At 42.7% G+C, this 20,735-nt stretch overlaps 1 protein-coding gene and 1 pseudogene across 3 annotated transcripts in view; one reads left to right on the forward strand and one right to left on the reverse strand.

The window, feature by feature from the left end:
* The window catches only part of LOC306643312 (CD48 antigen-like), a 47,099-nt gene that overhangs the window by 20,566 nt on the left and 5,798 nt on the right, over positions 1-20,735 (forward strand). Inside the window, exons 2-5 of one of the 2 annotated variants that reach the window (XM_079109360.1) lie at positions 9,712-10,059; positions 18,374-18,673; positions 19,672-19,782; positions 20,088-20,233. In XM_079109360.1, coding sequence (XP_078965486.1) covers positions 9,712-10,059; positions 18,374-18,673; positions 19,672-19,782; positions 20,088-20,233 — 905 coding nt within the window. The remainder of the gene's footprint in view (positions 1-9,711; positions 10,060-18,373; positions 18,674-19,671; positions 19,783-20,087; positions 20,234-20,735) is intronic. The other variant, XM_079109361.1, reaches the window with a different exon arrangement.
* Positions 15,530-17,336, reverse strand: LOC306658914 (RBPJ-interacting and tubulin-associated protein 1-like; annotated as a pseudogene). The gene has a single exon. The product of its transcript is annotated as an RBPJ-interacting and tubulin-associated protein 1-like (transcript).

The following is a 20,735-nucleotide window of genomic DNA, read 5'->3' on the forward strand; positions in this document are numbered from 1 at the left end:
GTCATTGATTCCTAATTTCATTCCATTATGATATGATAGTACACAAGGCAGTATCTCTATTTTTTTGCATTTCCTAAGAGCTGCTTTGTGGCATAACATATGGACTATTTTCGAGAAGTTTCCATGTGCTGCTGAGAAAAAGGTGAATTCACTCATTGATGGATGGAATAGTCTATATATGTCTATTAAGTCTAGGTAGTTGATTGTGTTATTGAGTTCTATGGTTTCTTTGTTTGGTTTTTGTTTGGAAGATCTATCCAGTGGTGACAGTGGTGTGTTAAAGTCACCCAGAATTATTGTGTTGTGGTCTATGTGATTCCTGAAATTGAGAAGGATTTGTTTGATGTACAGGGATGCACCATTGTTTGGGGCATAAATATTTACAATTATTACATCTTCCTGATTTGTGGTTCCCTTAAGCAATATGAAATGTCCTTCTTTATCCCTTCTGACTAACTTTGGCTTGAAGTCCACTTTATCTGATATAAGGATGGAAACTCCCACTTTTTTACTGAGTCCATGTGCGTGGTAGGTTTTTTCCCATCCTTTCACCTTTAGTCTGTGGATGTCTTTTTCTATGAGATGAGTCTCTTGCAGGCAGCATATTGTTGGGTCTTTCTTTTTAATCCATTCTGCCAGTCTATGTCTTTTGATTGATGAGTTTAGGCCATTAACGTTCAGGGTTATTATTGAGATATGATTCGTATTCCCAGTCATTTGGGCTTATTTTTGGTTTTTAAGTTGGCTTGTTTTCTCCTTTGAGTGGTTTTTCTTTAAGGTAGTTCCTCCCTTTGCTGATCTACATTGTTGTTTTTCATTTCCTCCTCATGGAATATTTTGTTGAGAACATTCTATAGTGCAGGCTTTGTATTTGTAAATTCTTTTAACTTTTGTTTATCATGGAAGGATTTTATTTCATCTTCCAATCTGAAGGTTAGTTTTGCTGGGTATAGGATTCTTGGTTTGCAACCATGTTCTTTCAGAGCTTGAAATATGTTGTTCCAGGCCCTTTTAGCTTTTAGAGTCTGGGTTGAGAAGTCGGCTGCTGTCCGTATTCGTTTCCCCCTATTGTAATCTGATGCTTTTCTCTCACGGCCTTCAAAATCCTATCTTTATTTTGAATGTTAGGCATTTTCATTATAATGTGCCTTGGTGTGGATCTGTTGTGATTCTGTGCATTTGGTGTTCTGTAAGCCTCTTGTATTTGATTTTCCATTTCATTCTTCAGGTTTGGGAAATTTTCTGATATTATTTCATTGAATAGGTTTGGCCATGGGCTTAGTGTAGATGGCCTTTACAATGTTAAGGAATGTTCCCACTACCCCAATTTTTTCTAGTGTTTTGAGCATGGAGGGATGCTGTATTTTATCGAATGCTTTTTCTGCATCTATTGAAATAATCATGTGATTTTTAACTTTTAGTCTGTTGATATGGTGAATGACATTTATTGATTTCTGCATGTTGAACCAACCTTGCATCCCTGGGATAAAACCCACTTGATCGTGGTGCACTATCTTTTTAATATATTTTTGTATGCGATTTGCTAAAATTTTGTTGAGAATTTTTGCATTGATGTTCATTAAGGATATTGGTCTGAAATTTTCTTTCCTCGTAGTGTCTCTGTCTGGTTTAGGTATCAGGGTGATATTGGCTTCATAGAATGAGTTTGGGAGGGTTCCCTCCTCTTCTATTTCATGGAATACTTTGAGGAGTATTGGAATGAGCTCTTCTTTAAAGGTTTTGTAGAACTCGGCTGAGAACCCATCTGGTCCCGGACTTTTCTTTGTTGGTAGGCTTTTGATGACTTCTTCTATTTCATTGCTTGAAATTGATTTATTTAAGTTGTGTATGTCCTCTCGTTCAGTTTAGGTAATTCATATGTCTCTAGAAACTTGTTGATGTCTTCGAGGTTTTCTGTTTTGTTGGAGTATAGATTTTTAAAATAGCTTCTAATTATGTTTTGTATTTCACTCACGTCTGTTGTGATATTTCCTTGTTAATTCCGAATTTTAGTAATTTGAGTTTTCTCCCTCTTTCTCTTTGTTAGTGTGGCTAAGGGTTTATCAATTTTGTTTATTTTTTCAAAGAACCAACTATTTATTTTGTTAATTTTTCCGATTGTTTCTTTTGTTTCAGTTTCGTTGATTTTGGCTCTGATTTTAACTATTTCCTGTTTTCTACTACTTTTGGTGTTGGTCTGTTCTTCTTTTTCTAGGGCTTTGAGCTGTAGTGTTAAGTCGTTTATTTGTTGATTTCTACTTCTTTTGTTGAATGCACCCCATGAAATAAATCTTCCTCTAAGTACTTCTTTCATAGTGTCCCAGAGGTTTTGATATGTGTCTTTGCTCTCGTTTACTTCTAAGAATTTTTTTATTTCCCTCCTGATGTCTTCTGTTATCCATTCATCATATAATAGTGTATTATTTAATCTCCAGGTATTGGAGAAATTTCTGTTTTTTATTCTGTCATTTATTTCTAATTTCAATCCATTATGATCTGATAGAATATAAGGTAGTATCTCTTCTTGTATTTGCTAACAGTAGCTTTTTGGCATAAAACATGGTCTATTTTAGAGAAGGATCCATGTGCTGTTGAGAAGAAAGTGTATTTGTTCTTTGTTGTATGGTATATTCTATATAAGTTGGTTAAGTCTAAATTGTTGATTGTGTTATTGAGATCTATGGTTTCTTTGTTCAATTTTTGTCTGGAAGATCTGTCCAGTGGTGAGAGAGGTGTGTTAAAATCGCCTAGTATTATTGTGTTGTGGTCTATTTGATTTCTGGAATTGAGAAGGATTTGTTTGACGTACATGGATGAGCCAATGTTCGGGGCATAGATATTTATGATTGTTATATCTTGCTGATTTATGCTTCCCTTAAGCAGTATGTAATGTCCTTCTGTATCCCTTCTGACTAGTTTTGGCTTGAAGTCCACATTATCGAAAATGAGGATGGATACTCCAGCTTTTTTGCTGTGTCCGTGTGCATGGTATGTTTTTTCCTATCCTTTCACCTTTAGTCTATGGGTATCTCTTTCTATGAGATGAGTCTCTTGCAGGCAGCATATTGTTGGATTTTTCTTTTTAATCCAATCTGCCAGTCTATGTCTTTTGATTGATGAGTTCAGGCCATTAACATTCAGGGTTATTATTGAGATATGATTTGTATTCCCAGTCATTTGACTCATTTTTGTTTTTTGATGTGATTTGGTTTCTCCTTTATTTGGCTATTCCTTTAGGCTAGTTCCTCCCGTTACTGATTTGCATCATTGTTTTTCATCTTTTCCTCATGGAATATTTTGGTGAGAGTGTTCTGTAATGTCGGCTTTCTTTTTGTAAATTCCTTTAGCTTTTGTTTATCATGGAAGGATCTTATTTCATCGTCAAATCTGAAAGTAAGTTTTGCTGGGTATAAGATTCTTGGTTGGCTTCCATTTTCTTTCAGGGCTTGAAAAATGTTGTTCCAGGCCCTTCTAGCTTTTAGGGTCTGGATTGAAAAATCTGCTGATATTCTTATTGGTTTCCCTCTGATTGTAATTTGATTCTTTTCTCTCCTGGCCTTTAAAATTTTGTCTTTATTTTGTATGTTAGGTATTTTCATAATAATGTGCCTTGGTGTGGGTCTGTTGCAATTTTGTATATTTGGAGTCCTATAAGCCTCTTGTACTTGGTTTTCCATTTCATTCTTCAGATTTGGGAAATTTTCTGATATTATTTCATTGAATAGATTGTTTATTCCTTTGGTTTGTTTCTCTAAGCCTTCCTCAATCCCAATAATTCTTAAATTTGTCCTTTTCATGATATCCCATAATTCTTGTAGATTCTGTTCATGATTTCTTACCATCTTTTCTGTTTGGTCAACTTTGTTTTCAAGATTAAATATTTTGTCTTCAATATCTGAGGTTCTGTCTTCCAGGTGTTCTGTCTTATTGGTTATGCTTTCTATGGAGTTTTTAACTTGGTTTATTGTTTCCTTCATTTCAAGGATTTCTGTTTTTTTTCCATATCTCTAACTCTTTATTGAAATGATCTCTTTCTTCCCATATTTGCTCTTTTAACGGTTGATTGGTGTGATCATTTAATGCCTGCATTTGCTCTTTCATCTCCTCCTTCAATGCCTGCATTTGTTCTTTCATCTCCTCATTTGCTTCCTTGATTGTTTTAATTATGTACATTCTGAACTCCCTTTCTGACATTTCTTCTGCTGTGCTGTCATTGGGTCTTATTGATATAGTATCTAGGTTTGTTTGGGACATTTTCTTCCCTTGTTTTCTCATATTGGTCAGATGTCAGTGGGACTCTATGATATTGCAGATTTCCTCTATTGGCTTATAGTGTCCCTGTAGATTTCCAGTGTATCACCTCCCAGTCTTCAGTAGCCTGAAGTCTTGGAGTAACTTAATAATGCAGTGCTTCCGAAGAAAGCTGCCCCTATCCCGCTACTGGTTCCAGGGTTTGGAGCTGGCTCTGTGTGGAAAGGCTCTCACTGGGGGGCCTGCTCCGAGAAGCTGGCTGTGTGGGAGGAGACCACCGCCGAAGTGCCCAGGGCTGCCTGGAGAAGACTCTAGCTGCCCTGCCCTACTCTAATAAGCTGCCCGAATCTGGGTCTGCTGCTCGGGCCGAGCTTCACTGGGTGGGTAGACTCACCCCGTGGCTATATTTTAGTCTGAGTGTCTCAATGTCTCCCCTTCTTGAATCATGGGTTCTGGAGTGACTGGAGATGTAGTCATCCTTTCGTCCGCCATCTTGGATTGCCCCATGGAAAAAGCCTGCGGCTGGAGTGGACAGGTCCTCCTGGAGAGGTCTCTGGCTGCCCTGCCCTGGTCCCAGAGGCTGCTTGTGGGTTGGAGGTCTCTGCTGGTTTGGGGACTTGTGGCTGGCTCCTGTGGTTCTATTTTAGTCTGAGTCTCTCAATGCCTCCCCTTCCTGAATCCTGGGTTCTGGAGCGACTGGAGATGCAGTCACCCTGTACTCCGCCATCTTGGATCCGGTGACTAGTCCTACTTCCTCAGGTGTTGAAGTATATCGCTGGAGAAGCATGCCGAGGAAAATGTAGAGTGAAATTAAACCTTACTAAAGAAAAGTAAATGCAGACTTCTCCCAGGTGTTAGAAGGGGACCCAATGGCAGAATCCCCAAAATGGAATATTAAGAGTAAAGTTCCTTACTATTGGTATTGGTATTTCTCCCTTCAGTTTTGTAAGCAGTTGCTTTACATATTTAGATTTCATTATTTTTCTTGTCTTTCTTTTTCTTTCTTTCCTTCCTTCCTTTCTTTCTTTCTTTCTTTCTTTCTTTCTCTCTCTCTCTCTTTCTCTCCTTCCTTCCTTCCTTCCTTCCTTCCTTCCTTCCTTCCTTCCTTCCTAGTGCTGGGGATTGAACCCAGGGCCTCATGCACACCACCAAGGTGTTCTGCCACTGACCTACATCCACAGCCTTCTATATTTAAGTTTTCTGATGCTGGATATGTATTTATAATTATTATGCCCTCTTGATGGATTGTTCCCTTTATCATTATATAACCATCTCTTATGATTGATGCAAAGTCTATTTGTTTGATATATGTATAGCCACACCTGCTCTTTTTAGCTTTTATTTCCACAGAATATCTTTTTTCCATCCCTTCACTTTCAGCTTATAAGTGTCCTTAAAGCTAAAATGAGTCTCCTGTAAGGTGCATCTGGTTGAATTTAGTTTATTTATCCATTCAACCACCCTCTGTCTTTTTATTGGACTATACTTTTACATTTAAAGTAATTATTGATCGATAAAAACTTAGTGCAGTCATTCTGCTAGTTAGTTTTCTGTTTTGTAGGTAATTTTTTCTTCTGTTATTACCATCTTCCTTTGTGATTTGATGATTTTCTTGGTAGTGATATGCTTTGATTCCTTTCTCTTTTGTGATTTTGCTACAGGTTTTTTTCTTTGTCTTTTCCATGAGTGTTACTTAAAACCACTTTAATTTGAAACAGTGTTTAGCTGAGAGCAACTCATTTTTGACCACATACAATAGTTCTATACTGTAACTTTTCCTCTTCCCACATTTTATGTTACTGATGTGGCAGTTTTACATCTTTTATGTATTTGTGTATCCTCTAAGAAATTATTGTATAGTTATTTTTAATAATTTTCAATTTAATCATAGAATAAAACATGATTTATACACCAACTTTATAGTATTAGAGTATTCTGAATTTGACTATTTTTGCCCTTACGATGAGTTTTATGTTTTTATGTTAGTTAGTATTCTTTCGTTTCAACTTGAAGAACTTTCTTATGAAGCATGTCTAGTGGTGATGAATTCTTACAGCTTTGTTTGTCTTCAATCATCCTTCTCTCTTCCTTATTTCTCTTCTTTGTTTTCTGAAGCATAAACTTGCCAGGTATAGTACTCTTGTTACTCCCCACTTTGAATATATCCTTCTAGTCTTTCCTGACTTGCAAGATTTCTGCTAAAAAAATTGATATTCTTATGGATTTTCCTTTTTATGTGACAATTTTCTTTTCTCTTATTGCTTTCAAAATTCTCTTTTGTTTTTGACTTTTGAGACTTTAATTATAATATGTCTCACTGAAAATCTGTACTTAATCTACTTGGAGTTCTTTGGGTTTCATGATTTTGGATGTTTAATTTTCTCTCCAGATTTGGGAAGTTCTTCTGTCATTATTTCTTTTTTTAATTTTAATTTTACTTTTGTTGGTCTTTTTAGTTATACATAACAGTAGAATCCATTTTATAATTATAAAGGCATGGAATATATCATGTTCTAATTCCGTTCCCAGTATCTTTCTTTCTTCTTCCCCTGCTCCCCTCCCTCTACTCTACTGATCTTTCTGCCATTTACCTATAGTTATTTTTAAAAAATAATTTTCTTGTAAATGTACGCAATGGTGAGATTCACTGTGGTGTATTTATATGTGTATGTAGGAATGTTATATCAGATTTATTTCACTGTCTTTCCGTATCCCATCTTTCCTCCTTTCCCCCCTTAGTTCCCCTTTGTCTACTCCATTGAACTTCTATTCTTCTTCTTCTTTTTTTTAACCCCTGTTGCCCTTTCTTGTGTGTTAGCTTCCACATATCTGAGAAAACACTCAGCCTTTGGCTTTTTAGGACTGGCTTATTTTAGCATGATAGTTTCCAGATCCATCCATTTATTGGCAAACATCATAAAGTCATTCTTCTTTATGGCTAATACTCAACTGTGTATATATACCACTTTTTTTTTTTAATCTTTTCATCTGTTGAAGGGCACCTTGGTTGGCTGTTGTGAATTGAGCTGATGTAAACATTGATGTTGCTGTGTCACTGTAGTATGTTGGTTTTAAATCCTTTGGATATATACTGAGAAGTTATTTCTTTAAGTAAGCTATTCCTCCTTTCTTTTTCTCTGCTCCTTTGGGGCATTCATAATGCATATATTAGTTCCTTGGTGGTAATCTCAGTTTTTTTTTTAAATGGTTTCTATATCTCTGTCAGTCTCTGAAATTTTGTTAGTTATCTGTCTATCTATCTGTGTTCTCTCTCTCTCTCTCTTTTGGTACCAGGGATGGAACCCAGAGGTGCTTAACACTGGACTACATTCCCTCCCCTTTTTTCTATTTCTTAATCGAGGCACGGTATTGCTAGTAGCTTAGGACCTTGCTAAGTTTTGAGACTGGCTTTGAACTTTCAATCCTCCTGTCTCAGTCTCCTGAGTTTCTGGGATTACAGGTGTGAACCACCATGCCCAGCTATCTGTGTTTTCTTAAAGCTCACTGAAATTCTTTAAGATGATTACTTTAATTATTTGTTAGGTAGTTTCTAAATCTCAATTTGTTTAGGATCTGTTATTTGTGCTTTGTTTTTTCCCCTTAATTCCCTTTATTGATGTTCATGATCCTTGTGGCCATGCATTGGAGTCTTCACATTTGAAGAAGTAGGCTTGTAGTCGGTCCAGTTTTTCACAGACTAGCTTCAGCAAGGAAAGTCCTTAAACAGTCATCTGGTCCAGAGTTCTGGGCAGGTCATCTGGTAGGGCCCATGTGTGAATTGGCTGCATGAGTCCTTGAGTAGGCTGGCCTGATGCTGGGGTTCGTGAGATTGGGCTTGGAGTTTGAAAAGCCCTGGTTTCTTGGTTTATGGGAGCCATCCTAGTGCTGGGGTACATTGGGGTGGCTCTAGCCATGGCTATTCCTTCCATCCCATGTATAGGCCAAGCTCAATTCTGTGTTAGAACCTTTGCAAACACTCTTTCCTCTGCCTGGAACACTCCCTATCATCATTCAGGATATTGTGTAATTAACTCTTCCTAGGGGCCTTCTTGATAAATAACTCCCACTCCACACCTCAGCCACACCACCATTATTCTATTACATTATCCTAAGTGCCAATCACAGTTCTTGGTTACAAACAACAGAAGTCAATGGACTAATTGGAAATGTGCATTAAAGAATAGCAAGTGTCTGCAGATCTTTGAGGGGTTCAATGACTAACCTTTGAAACTACTCATCCAGGGACCACATCCTGAGTCACGCCATCAGAGCTGGTCCAGTAGAAGTTGGCCTGTCCCTCCTGGCTGAGATTTACTTCACAGCTCACACGCCAATGCCATAGACCTGGACACTTGCCCTGCTCCAGAACAGTGGCCACCATTGCCATAGGCAACTGGAGGTGACTGCTGCCATGGGTTTCACCATCTGCAGTACAGAGCTTGTGGTCTTCCTCTTTTAATGTGACTAGCTTGCATTTGAAAGTCTGGGATTGGCACATTTGACTAGAGGAGCCTAGGTTATGTGCTGTCCTATCTGTGAAGGACGCTGGGAGAGAGGATCTGGCATTTTAAGCTTCTGTAGCAGGAGATAGGCTCTGACTTTTCAGGCAGAAAATTCTCACATTTTTGAAAAATTCCAGTGCTAGGCAAGAGGTCTGTGCTGCATCTTTAAAATTTTCTTCATTGCACTTAAAATGATGTGAAATCATTTTTGCTTTTATTTGCCTTTTTCAACAGTCTCATTTATTCAAATAGAATCTCCACTGGAAAAGAGATCTGCCCTGCTTGTTCATCCTTGCACCCCAGCAGCCTCAACTGTGCATAGTGCATTAAATATTTTTTGAATGAACTTGAGCTGAGAGCCCAAAATGGTAAACATTTGTACCAAACAAGTGGAGCTTTCAGAGAGACAACTAGTCACATGTCAAATGCCACAAAAATAGGACGGAGTACTGAAAACTGGACTGATAAATAAGGGTTTACTAGTGACCTAATCAAGGGCAATTTCAGAGGGCTATTAGACCAGAGACTACATTGCAGTGGGTTGAGGAAAAATGTTGGCAGCAGAGAAAGCCAAAATAATTTTCTTCCAATACATATAGGCAAATGGAAATGTTGGATTTATCAACTTTGATGTTGTCAGTTTCCTTTTCCTTGAATTAGACCAAGGACTTTGTTGGGTACAAATTTGCCTTTTTCAACAGTCTCATTTATTAAAATAGAAGCTCCATGGGAAAAGAGATCTGCCCTGCTTGTTCATCCTTGCACCCCAGCAAGAGAAGGAAAGAGCCGGAGTCCAGGAGGGTGACAGACACGTGCTGGAATCAAAACTGTCACATTCTAGGCAAGATCAACACCCCAGCGAGTTCCTCTGCAGCTTTGGTTCCTTCTCTGTAAATATCCATGTGACACTGTTCGCTCCACTCCTTTCTTTTGCTAATCTCAGCTCTTCCTTCACCAGGTTTCCAGACTGTCAAAGACCCCAGCTTTTCCTGCACATTGAACAGGGCTGTGGGGGAATCTGTTCAATTGCCCTTGAACTACTCTTTGAGCCCTGACGTCCGAGAGATAGAGTGGAACTGGAATTCTGAGGATGAGAGAAAGCAGTTTCTGGTGTCTTGGAAGCCTAAAACCCCTGTTCCTGAGTGGTATGAACTTGAAGACAAATATAAGCACAGATTCCATCTGACTGAGAGGTATTTTTTGGACATTTTGAATCTCACCATGGAAATGAGTGGACTATATACAGCGGAAATCAAATTCCACTCAGGAAAATCCCAGAAGGTAGCCTTTAGACTCTGTATACATGGTAAGTCTGATTCCATGCCCAACCAGGCATTCCAAAAACCATGTTTCTAAAGTAAGTTAGCCTAAAATCAGGTGACAGAAACAAACAAAAACAAAAACAAAAATCCCAAAAAACAAAAAAATTAAACTGGCACTCTTCTGAGATCCTAAAAATAAAAACTAAAATTTAAAGATACATCTTAGGGAAAACTAGCTAAAGTTTGTTAAAATTTATACAAAATGCAAATGAAATGGCATTTTTATGGCAGTGGGTGTTACCCAAAAGGAAAAAAAACAAAAACCCAAACTTTCTTCAATCATGAGATACTGTAAAATCAATCATTAGAAATATAAAATTACGTCAAAAATGTCCTTAATTGTCTCTTTCAAAAACTGATTTAAAATTCTGTGACTGAGATAAGTTGGTAAAAACAGAACAACAAAATTGGACACTGAAAAAGACAAAGAAAAAAAAAACTACTAAAAAGGAGATTGGAGGTTAGAATGGGCATTAGGTAAAATGGTTTTATTTTATATTTTGGTACCAGGGATTAAACTCAGGGGTGCTTAACCATTAAGCCACATCACCAGTCCTTCTTATTTTCAGACAGGGTCTTACTAAGTTGCTTAGGGCCTTGCTAGGTTGCTGAGGCTGACCTCAAACTTGCAATCCTCCTACTTCAACCTCCAGAGTTCCTGGGATTAGAGGTGTGCATTGTCATATCTGGCTTGGTAAAATGGTTTTAGATAAATTGGTCTGATGTATGACTGTCAAACTTTCAAAAGACAACTCTGTCCTACAGCCAAGTTGAAGATGCAGAAGGTGACCAACCCCTGTGTTCTGGATCTCCCAGGCCAGCAAGTGAACCAGCATCCTCCCCCAGGAAGCAGAAGCAGAGGTCCCTGGGCAGATGATGCAGTGGAGAAAGTGCATCCCACTGCCAGAGACCCATTGGTCCCCTCTGCTTCCACCCATCCACCATCCCCTCTGCATGGATTATAGCAGGAATCTCCTAACTGGTCTCCCTGCCTTTGGTCTGTTCCCTCTTTCAGATAACCTCCCACATGACTACTGATCTATCTTTTAAAAATGCACATCTTAGCCAGGCATGGTGTTGTACACCTGTAATCTCAGTGACACCAGATATCGAGGCAGGAGGATTGCAAGTTTGAGGTCGGCTTGGGCAACCTAGTGAGACCCTGTCTCAAAAGAAAGAGAACTGGAGATGTAGTTCAGGGACGTATGCTGGTGACCCTCCAGGGAAGAATATCCACCTCCCACATGTCCCCTGGATGGCAGGCAGTCACTCACTTAGAGGGAGTGGGAGAGGGATGAGGGACTCCAATATGGCAGATGGGGAGGCTTTTAAGAAGAGACTGAGTTGACTGGATTGAGGGTCCAGGATGGTGGTTCCAGTCAGGGAAGGGTGGAGAGTACACCAGCCATCGCCCTGGCCTCTAGCTCTAAGTTTCTGATTTTTCCTTCACTCTGCTCCTTGGCTGATAATTTTTATTTATTTATTTTTTTGCGGGGTTGGGGATTGAACTCAGGGCCTTGTGCTTGTGAGGCAAGCACTCTACCAACTGAGCTACATCCCCAGCCCTTGGCTGATAATTTTTTTGCATAGCTTTCTGAGTGACAAAACATACTGATAGAGTATCATCCTATCTTTTTGGCAGCATGGGTACTTGCTTCAATTAGGTCAATAAAGAGGGTTTTCACCACATGGATGCATAGGTCCTTTAGGACCTAAGATCAATAAAGGAATTCCTTTGGCTCTCATACTCACAGGAACTAGAAAGTGGATGGGCACTCTCCTCTCTCTGTGAGGGGCCACAATAACCTGCCATCTTCACTACTTTTTTGTTTGTTTGTTTTGTTTCCCCACTCTCTCCTGTCATCTTTATTCCCATGGGCTTCTCTACATAGTAGGGAACATGTCCTTTGGTTGTTATGGATCCCACCCAACCAGAGAGCAAAGGGACTTTCCTGACTCCTTCTCCATAGACAAGTGGAGGAAAAGGTTCTCATTGGTGAGATTGGAACCCATGCCCAGCCCTAGATTGATCACTGGCTGGTAGAATCACACACTCTGCCTGATAGACTTGGGATGCACACTCTTCCCTGTAACCAGTTTCAGGGAGCTGTGATTGACAATCATATAAAAAACACAAGGTTGGAGCAGAAGGGAAGTTGCCAGAAAAAGTAGAATTGCTACTAACTGGTTTCCTTTTGTTTTGCCTTCCACTCCCTGATCCATCACTGCTCAGATGAGATCTTCCAGCAACACTTACTCATTCTTCATTGCCTGTATACCCATCTCAGTTTAGAGAGGCCTGTGTGAATCGAAGTCATCTTTCCTGTCTCGTTAATAGGCAGACACTTTTAACTCACATATTGGCTCTCTTTCTCCCTCTCCTCTGGGCTTTCAGAACTACCATGTCCTAAATCATGATTTTCCTGATCTTTCTGATCCTGAAATGAACCTTTCCGTTACCAAGTCTCAAAATTGATTTTTTTCTAATTCTTTTATGGGTGTTGTTTCTTCCTGCCTTGCACTGGAGTTATTTGTGTGTGGTCTACTCTCTACCTAAGAGCAGAGTCCATGTCTTGCTCTCTTGGGCATCCACCATGTGTCTGGTACAGCTTCAGTGAGGGTTCAGAAAGTATTCCCTTAGAGCTCAGGGAGACCTGAGAATAGAAGAAGGGAGACCAATAGAATAGAGGAAGGGGTCAGGGAAAGGGAGGAGGGAAGGGAAAGGGGAGGAACTGGGGGAAGGTCAAATTATATTACATGAATGTATGAATGTCATGAGGAATTCCACTAATATGTGTAATTATAATGCACCAATTAAAAATTTAAAAAGATAGTATTCCCTTAACCAAATAGATTTAAGCAATATTTAAAGGATGCTGACAGACACCTAATTTCTCTAAGTTTCTTTTTTAATTCAACCTTGACTCATCCCTTCATCCATTAAAAGAGCATATAATAAAAATTCTTATAAACCAATAGCTGGGTGAATATGTTAAATACCTAAGAGTATTAGCTTTTTAAACACTCCATGTCTCCGAAAACTTTCTAGTACACATGCCATTTGCTTTATAAGAACTATTATCTATTCATGAAGTAAGCTGCTTTAAAATAAGCGATTTTAAAATATCATTACATGTAACCTGTGTTTGATCCTCAGCACTGGCAAAAAAAAAAAAAAAAAAAAAAAAGATCTTCTTCAGGCACATGTTCTGTGAATTTTACATTTTATTAGAACACAGCCACATTGATTCTATTACATATTGTATTTAGTGCTTATGCATTATAAAAGACAAAGTTTTGTAGCTGTGACCTCGAAAACCTAAAATATGATCTGACCCTTTACAGAAAAGTGTGCCTATCCCTGCCCTGGATGATCCATGGATCAGCTTTATAGGGTCATGATGAACTAATGAATGTCGGGCCCTTGATGCTGTGCCTTGGCGGGGCAGTGAACATAGCTCAGTGGTAGAAGGCTTGCATGTGTGAGGCCCTCGGTTCCATCCCTCGTACTGCAAAAGTGGAGTAAAGGACATTAATAAATTTCCTAAATATAACATCTTTACATGTCTGTACTAAACACAACTTGATCATGATCTATTATGAGGTCATATTTGCTAATATTTAATTTAGGAATTTTAAGTTCTCTGTAACTGGCATTCACTCATGGGTTTACAAGTGTGTTTCGTCCTGTTTTGTTTTGTTTCTGGCATTCTCTGTGACTAATGTGAGTACTGAAGGTAAACTATCCTTTCTAAATGAACTGAGTACTGTGTTTCCCCCCCTAAATTCTGGAACAGTGTATAGGACCTGAGAATTTCACTTTTCTTGGCAATTTGTTATCATGCACTCCTAAAACCATATGTTCTTCAATGCCCTTTATAAGGGCAGATCCTCACCTGTCTTCCTAATTGCTTCTGAGACTATGGATGCGTTCAGATTTTCTCCTTGGTTTTTTTCCTTCTCTTTCTCCTTCTCCTTCATTGCCATCACTCCCTCTCCTCCTTCTTATTCTCGTCCTCCTTCTCCTTCGTCTTCTCATCCTTCATTATTATCTTCTCCACCTCCTCCTTTGTCTTCTTTTTCTCCTCTTTTGTCATCATCTTCCTCTCCTTCATCATGATCCCTTTCTCCTCCTTCTCCTTCTCCTCTTACTCCTCCCCACTCTTTCTTTGGAAGCACAGGCAGCTGAACCCTGGGGTGCTCTACCACCGAGCTACATCCCCAGCCCTTTTTATTTTTTGAGAGAGCATTTTGAAAAGTTTCTGAAGTTGGCCTTGAACTTGGGATTCTCCTGCCTCAGCCTCCCAAGTAGCTGGGGTAATAGCTGTGGGCCTGTGCCTGACATATATATAATGCATTTAAATGTTTGTGTGTATATATATAAACATCTTTTTATGTCTGTAGTTATGCTCCAGTTCTCATTCCTAGCATCACTTACTTAAAGGTTTAAATTTTTAGTCAGAGGAATCAATATTTTTTCTCTTGATGGGTCAATTAAATTTTGGTATTGCTGATTGACTATCTCCTTTATTATTATTGTCTGTGTAAGGTAGGTATATGCTTGACTACAATTAGAATAAAACTTGATTTTAAATTAGAATTATTCTAATTTATTAATTAATAAGTTAATTCTAATTTATTAATTCTAATCTACAATTGGAATAAAACTTTGATTTTTCAAAGGCTTATGTGAGTTAGGCTTATTTTTTTTTTGTATAACAAGAAGCCAGGAGAGAGCACTTGCTGACATTGGTTCAGCTGCCCGGCTTTCTTGTCAGGGACCTGGGCTGGCTTGTCTGCTGTGCCATCCTTGGCACAAAGGTCCTTATATATTCTCATACTTGTGGTCTGATGGTCCAATATGACTGTTTCTTTAGATGTTGTTCTGCAATAAGAGAATAAAGGCAGCAAAAGAGAAGGGCAGGGGAAAAAGTCTTCCTCATTTTGAGGCTTTGTCTCCTCAGGAGTGAAGACCTGCCCGCCCCTCCACCAAATCCCCCCTTTACTTCATTGGTCAAAACTGCAATTGCAAGAAGATTGGGAGACTGGGTATTTAGAACCCCCATGCTGTATAGCAGATGAAGGCAAGGACAGAGTGGGAGCTAGGCTTGAGTGTGGGCTGAGCTACCTAGACTGGACACCTCTCCACTAATGTCTGTTTCTACCTGTATTACATCCTCCCCTCTAACCTATTTAGTCTGTCCACCAAAGTATTTGTGGAATCAATAATTTATTCTTGAACTTCCAGTAGTTTTGCTTTGTAACATTTATACAAAAATGTTAGATACATAGTAATCTAAAATCTCTTTCTTTGGCCCATTTGCTATGTTTCAAAAATCTTATATTTTATGCAGTTTTCAGTCATTATTGCCACATTTACTGTCATGTTGTTGATTATTATGTTGTTGATATTTTCCTGGTCTTTCTTTTTCCATATTTTTAATTATTTTTTTAGCTGTCATATTTAACTTTTATTTAAATCAAGTCAGGTCTAACAACGGCCTTTACCTAAGAGGGGAGGAAGCAAGTGCCGCGCAAGGCCTTGATGAGCCACTGACAGAAATAAATACACGAACGTTTAAATAAAAACGTCCACCCACGAAGCACCCAGATGCCCTTGGGTTCCCCCAGTCACACACAGTCCTGGAAAACAGCTCTGTGGCCTCCAGACTCCGTGGAGGCTGAATCCTCAGCAGAAGTCTCAGCCTGAGGGGGAAGGAACCTCCCAGCAGGCAATCTGCTCTTGGCGGGAAGGCGGGGGAGGTGGCAGAGCCGGGTTGGCACAGATTCAAGTGGCTAAGACAGGGCCAGAGGGACATCTCAAGGGTGGTCCCCGTGCCCATCAGGGGAGAAGGCAGGGAACAACAGATCGTCAGGGTGAAGGGGCTTCTCCAATGCCTGCAGATGCCCAGGTAAGGCTGGTCTCCCAGGGGATCCCCTACCAGGGCCTACGAACCCTGGGCAGCCCTGGCGAAGGCACCTCACTTCCAAGGCGGCTTTGGTTTCTGGGTGGCCCCACTTTGGCGGGGCGTGGTTGGCACGGAAGCACTGACTGAGCGGGCCCTGTGAGTCACCAGGGGGCTCCGGAAGATCACCCCGGACGTGGAGGGCCTGGGGGGCCAGAGGTCCATTTGTGCGGGCTGGGCAGCCAGTGCTGGGGGTGTTCAGGTGGGTGAGGGACTGCGAGCGCCCCCGCCTGGGAGGGGCAGGGGTCCCTGCGCCACCCGCGGGCAGCTCACAGGCGTCCGCGGCTGCCTGGGACCCCGACTTGGAGGGGCCGGAGGGATGAATGGCTCGCAGCGGGGTCTCCCTGGGGCGGGGGGAGGGGCCGCCCCTGGGGGTGGCCGGCGGCGTCCAGAAGAGGGCCCAGAGCTTGGCGGCATCCCCCTTGGCCATCCCAGCGGCCTCCCAGCTGGTGCCCTGGGGTCGGGAGCCGAACAGCGACTCGTCACAGTAGGACGGGGAGCGGCTGACGAGCCTGTATTAGTTCTTCTTCTTTGGTGTCAGAGTCGGGGTGCTGCCCCTAGAGGGGGTGGTCTCGCAACTCCCCTTGGACAGCGAGGCCTGCGATGGCGATGCCCTGGTGCCCACTCCTCTGGTTCGGTCAGGCTTCTGCACCCAGGGTGGGTCAAAGTCTGGTGCAGGGGATTTGGTGCCCACAGGGCTGCCAAACAGAGTCTCATCCACTTAGGACGCCTTGGCCTTGACCCGGTAGCCACCCCGGCAGCGGTGCTGAAGGTGGAGGGTCTGCATCCCACTGATGGCCAGCTCCACGGGGGTCTTCATGCTGCCCGGGGTCCTGGGCGACAGCAGGTTCGCTCTGCCCGACAGGCCCTGCCTCCGGGGCTCTCTAAGCATCTTGGCTGCGGACGTCGGGTACCACCTTCAGGACCCCCTTCCCGCGCCTCCTTCGCGCCAGGTCTGGACCCCTCGGCGCGGGGACGGCGGTGCACGGGCACCCGCAGCGCGCACCGCATCCAAGCGCCCAATCTGCAGCCTGGAATGCCTGGGGCTCGGGACCCAGGGTAGCTCGGGTCGTCCGACCCCGCGCGCCGTGCGACTCGCTGGGGCAGCAGGGTCCCTAGCGACGCGTGCTCGGCGCGCGCATCCGGCCAACAGCAACCAGCGAGCAGCTGGGCCGACGCGGCGCGGACCATAGGCGCCCGCGGGGAGCGCCCAGTTCCTGCCGCCGCCGAGTCCCCCAGGGCCACGCGGCGGGCCGCGCGCGCAGCCGGGGGCGTGCGCACGGGCCCCGGGGCGGCCAGAGCGCCTCTTTTTAATTTTTTTATGTCATTAGATAGGGTAAAGAGCACACTGGGTTTACCCAATTTTAATAGGGGGTTAGAATGCATTTAAGTGTATTTCAATATTTTGTACGTATAAATTTGCTTCTGACATCTTATTTAATGTTTTCTATTCAACATACTTTCTCATTTTTTTCTTGCTTTTGTTGGATTAATTAATAGAATTTTCTTTGATCCAAAGTTCTCTAGTAGTTCTCTAGTCTACAACTCTGTACTTTAATCCCATTGGTTACTAAACTTAAAATTTTACCTCAGCATTTAAAGATAATAAGCATATTTTTCCCCTCTGAACAAAGTTAGAACTTTATCATGTTTTTCTGTTGTATTTGCAACTCCTCTATGTTGTGAATATCTATTATAAATATAGATATTCTTCCCTCTGTATATTCTTCATATATATGATATATATATGTTTTGATGTATAATATATATGTTTTGTTCTTTGATCAATGCTGTATCATGTTTCTTTCCCATTCTTAAATTCATTTTGCATTATTTTTCCTGCACATCATTGAATTCTTTTTAAAGAGGTGGTTAGCTTTCAAAGTCCTTTAGTGTCCTAAAGTCTTTGTTTTTCCCTTGCAGTTTAATGCTAGATGGGTAGGGTATAAAATTCTGTTTCAAGTCCATTTTCTCACAAAGGTCATGGAAAATCCCTGAGCAGGGTGACTTGAAGGAACCTATGAATCATGGGACAGTGGTGAGGGCCAGGGCAGCCTGGGGAAGGTCCAGGAATTGATCTTCACTTTGCTCCTTGGAGTAGATGGATGATGAGGAGCTCTAGGTCCCCTTTTCTGAGCAGAAAAGGCTTTAGCCATCTGCCTGTGGGCCAGGAGTGAGAACCCCTGGGAAGGGTGGGCAGGGGTAGGCTCCTTGCCCCGCCTGCCTTTAGAAAATTGGCAACATCTCACTGCTGCATCATGTAAGGGAGAATGTACTTGGGTGAGCCTCTCATTCTGAAGCTCAGTTTCTCTTTGGTCTTTTCTCACTCCAGAACCCATTCCCGAACCCCAAATTCTGATTCATTCATCATCCAACACATTAGGCTGGTGCAATGTCAGTCTGGAGTGTGGGACCCCAGGGACCATGGAGAACTTCATAGTGACCTGGTTGAGCAACGACTTTTCCAGGGAACTGAAGCAGAAAGGGACACTGTCAGCAGCCTCCAACTCCAGGAATCTAAGTCTGAGCCTGCCCCTGAGTCAGTTAAATGGTCATCTCACTTGTATGGTCAGCAACCCTGCAGACAAGAAGAATGCAACCTTAGACCTGGAGAGCGTCTGCCCACAGAGGGGTGAGTGTGGTCTCCTCAGAAGGGGGTGGAAATGGGATGGAATGGGGGTGGTAGCAAGATGAGGAGGACAGCGATGGGACCGAGGAACATGGTAAGGCTTTCACTTGGTACCTGAAGACCCCCACCTCTGTGAACAACCATGTCCTCATGACAGCCTTCACATCTGCAAGTCCAGGAGATGGCCAATATATGCAGACTGCTGCGTTCCCTAGGACTTCAATATGGGATAGTGTTTTAGTCAGATTTTTTGCTGCTGTGACGGAAAGACCCGAACAGAACAATTGTAGAGGGGAAAAGGTTTATTTAAGGGCTCATAGTTTCAGTGGTCTCAGTCCACATACAGCTAGTCCCCAGGGGCTCCAGGTGAGACTGAATATCATGGTGGAAGAGCATGGCAGAGGGAAGCGGCTCACGTGATGATCAGGAAGCAGAGAGAAACTTCATTCTCCAGATACAAAATATATATATACCCCATAGCCACGCCCCCATGAACCACTTCCTTCAGTCACACCCCACCTGCTACCAGTTACCTCTCAGTTAATCCCAACAGGGATTAATCCTCTGATTGTATTAAGGCTATGATCCTATCGTTACTCCTCCAAACCTTGTATTGTTTCACATGTGAGCTTTTGGGGGACACCACATCTAAACCCTAAGAGACTAGCATGTCTCTTAGGAGACATCACAGACATCACAGTTCCCAGCATCACAGGGCCCGGGATGGTCTGCAAGGAGAAAAGAGACAGACTGGAATGTACACTGGCACTCTAGGTAGAGGAGGCCTCTGAGGTTCCTGTGTAGAGATTGGACAGAAGGCCTGGCAGCAGAAAAATTAACGAGCCACTGACCACTTTATGGAGAGACTATGAGAGAGGACATTCTTTCAGGTTGCAGCAAACTTGGGCACTGGGAGACAGATGGAGCCCTGGAGGCCTACCCCCACCTGTCTGCCAGGCCTGGTTGAAGCAGATCTGACACCAGGTTTTCTTCGACCTCAGGATCTTTCCAGAGCAAATGGCTTTGGAAAGGAGTTCTTGCCATGATTCTGGTGGTGAGTCTGGGAGCTGGAGTGTGGGTCTGGAAGAGGAAGAAGATGGAGACTGAGAGAGGTAGGAGCTAGGAAGACACTGAGGGATGGGGGTGCTGGGGAGGGGCAGTGGATGTAGGAGACCCTAGAGACAGTTGGCAGGCTGGGGAAGTCACTGGGCAGAGAGGCGCTGTACTGGCAGAACCTGCGGGGAGCAATGCTGAGGGTGGGAGGTGCGTGCATGCCCAGTAAGGAAGGGCCAAGGGTGTCAGGAAACAAGACATGGGTCTGGGACCTGCTTTTACAGCCCAGGGAACAGTGACCTTGTTCTGGGCTTGGTGAGGGTCACTCAATTGCACACTTTAAATGAGAGTCTTCTGTGTACAGGTGGGACCACCCTCCTGCCTGCAGTACCAGCCTCAGCCACTGTTTCCCAAGCCCCTCCTACAGCTGACTCTGATGACCTGCAGATGGATCAACTTGACAGCCACGACCCTCCCTATGCAGAGATCAGCCCTCTGAGGCCCCCTAAGGTGAGTCTAAGGGAATTGAATCAGGACAACTGACATGTACTCAGAGGCTGGGAGTCCCAGGATGTCCAGGATTCTCTGTCCCACTGTCAGGCTCTGGGTCTGTTCCTTGCCTTGAACAATATGGTTGCATGCCTGGGTACCCGCAGCATGCTGGGGACTGTGGTGCCAAGGGAAGTTACCTTGCACATACATCTCCACATCTACGGATTCTCACTGCCAGTGAGGAGGGGCGAGTAGGAGAGGGGGCCAAGGGAGATGAGTGACGGACTCAAGGGCACACAACCTGGGAGTAGAGGAAGTGATACAAGAACCCTGGAGGAGCTCCTCACCCACAGGCTGAAATGCAGGCTACAGGAGAGGCCAGAGTGTGAATGGCTGGGGCTCTGGTGGGATTCTGCCATCAGTTCAAGACCCAAAGGAAGTAAAAGCAGGGTCCCAGCAGGGCCTGGAGGTAGGGAGAGCACAAGGATCTGAGGAGCATGAGGAAAGCCCCACCTTCTTC

Source organism: Sciurus vulgaris (genome assembly GCF_902686455.1).
Source record: "Sciurus vulgaris genome assembly, chromosome: 1".
In the NCBI taxonomy this organism is placed as follows: Eukaryota; Metazoa; Chordata; class Mammalia; order Rodentia; family Sciuridae; genus Sciurus; species Sciurus vulgaris.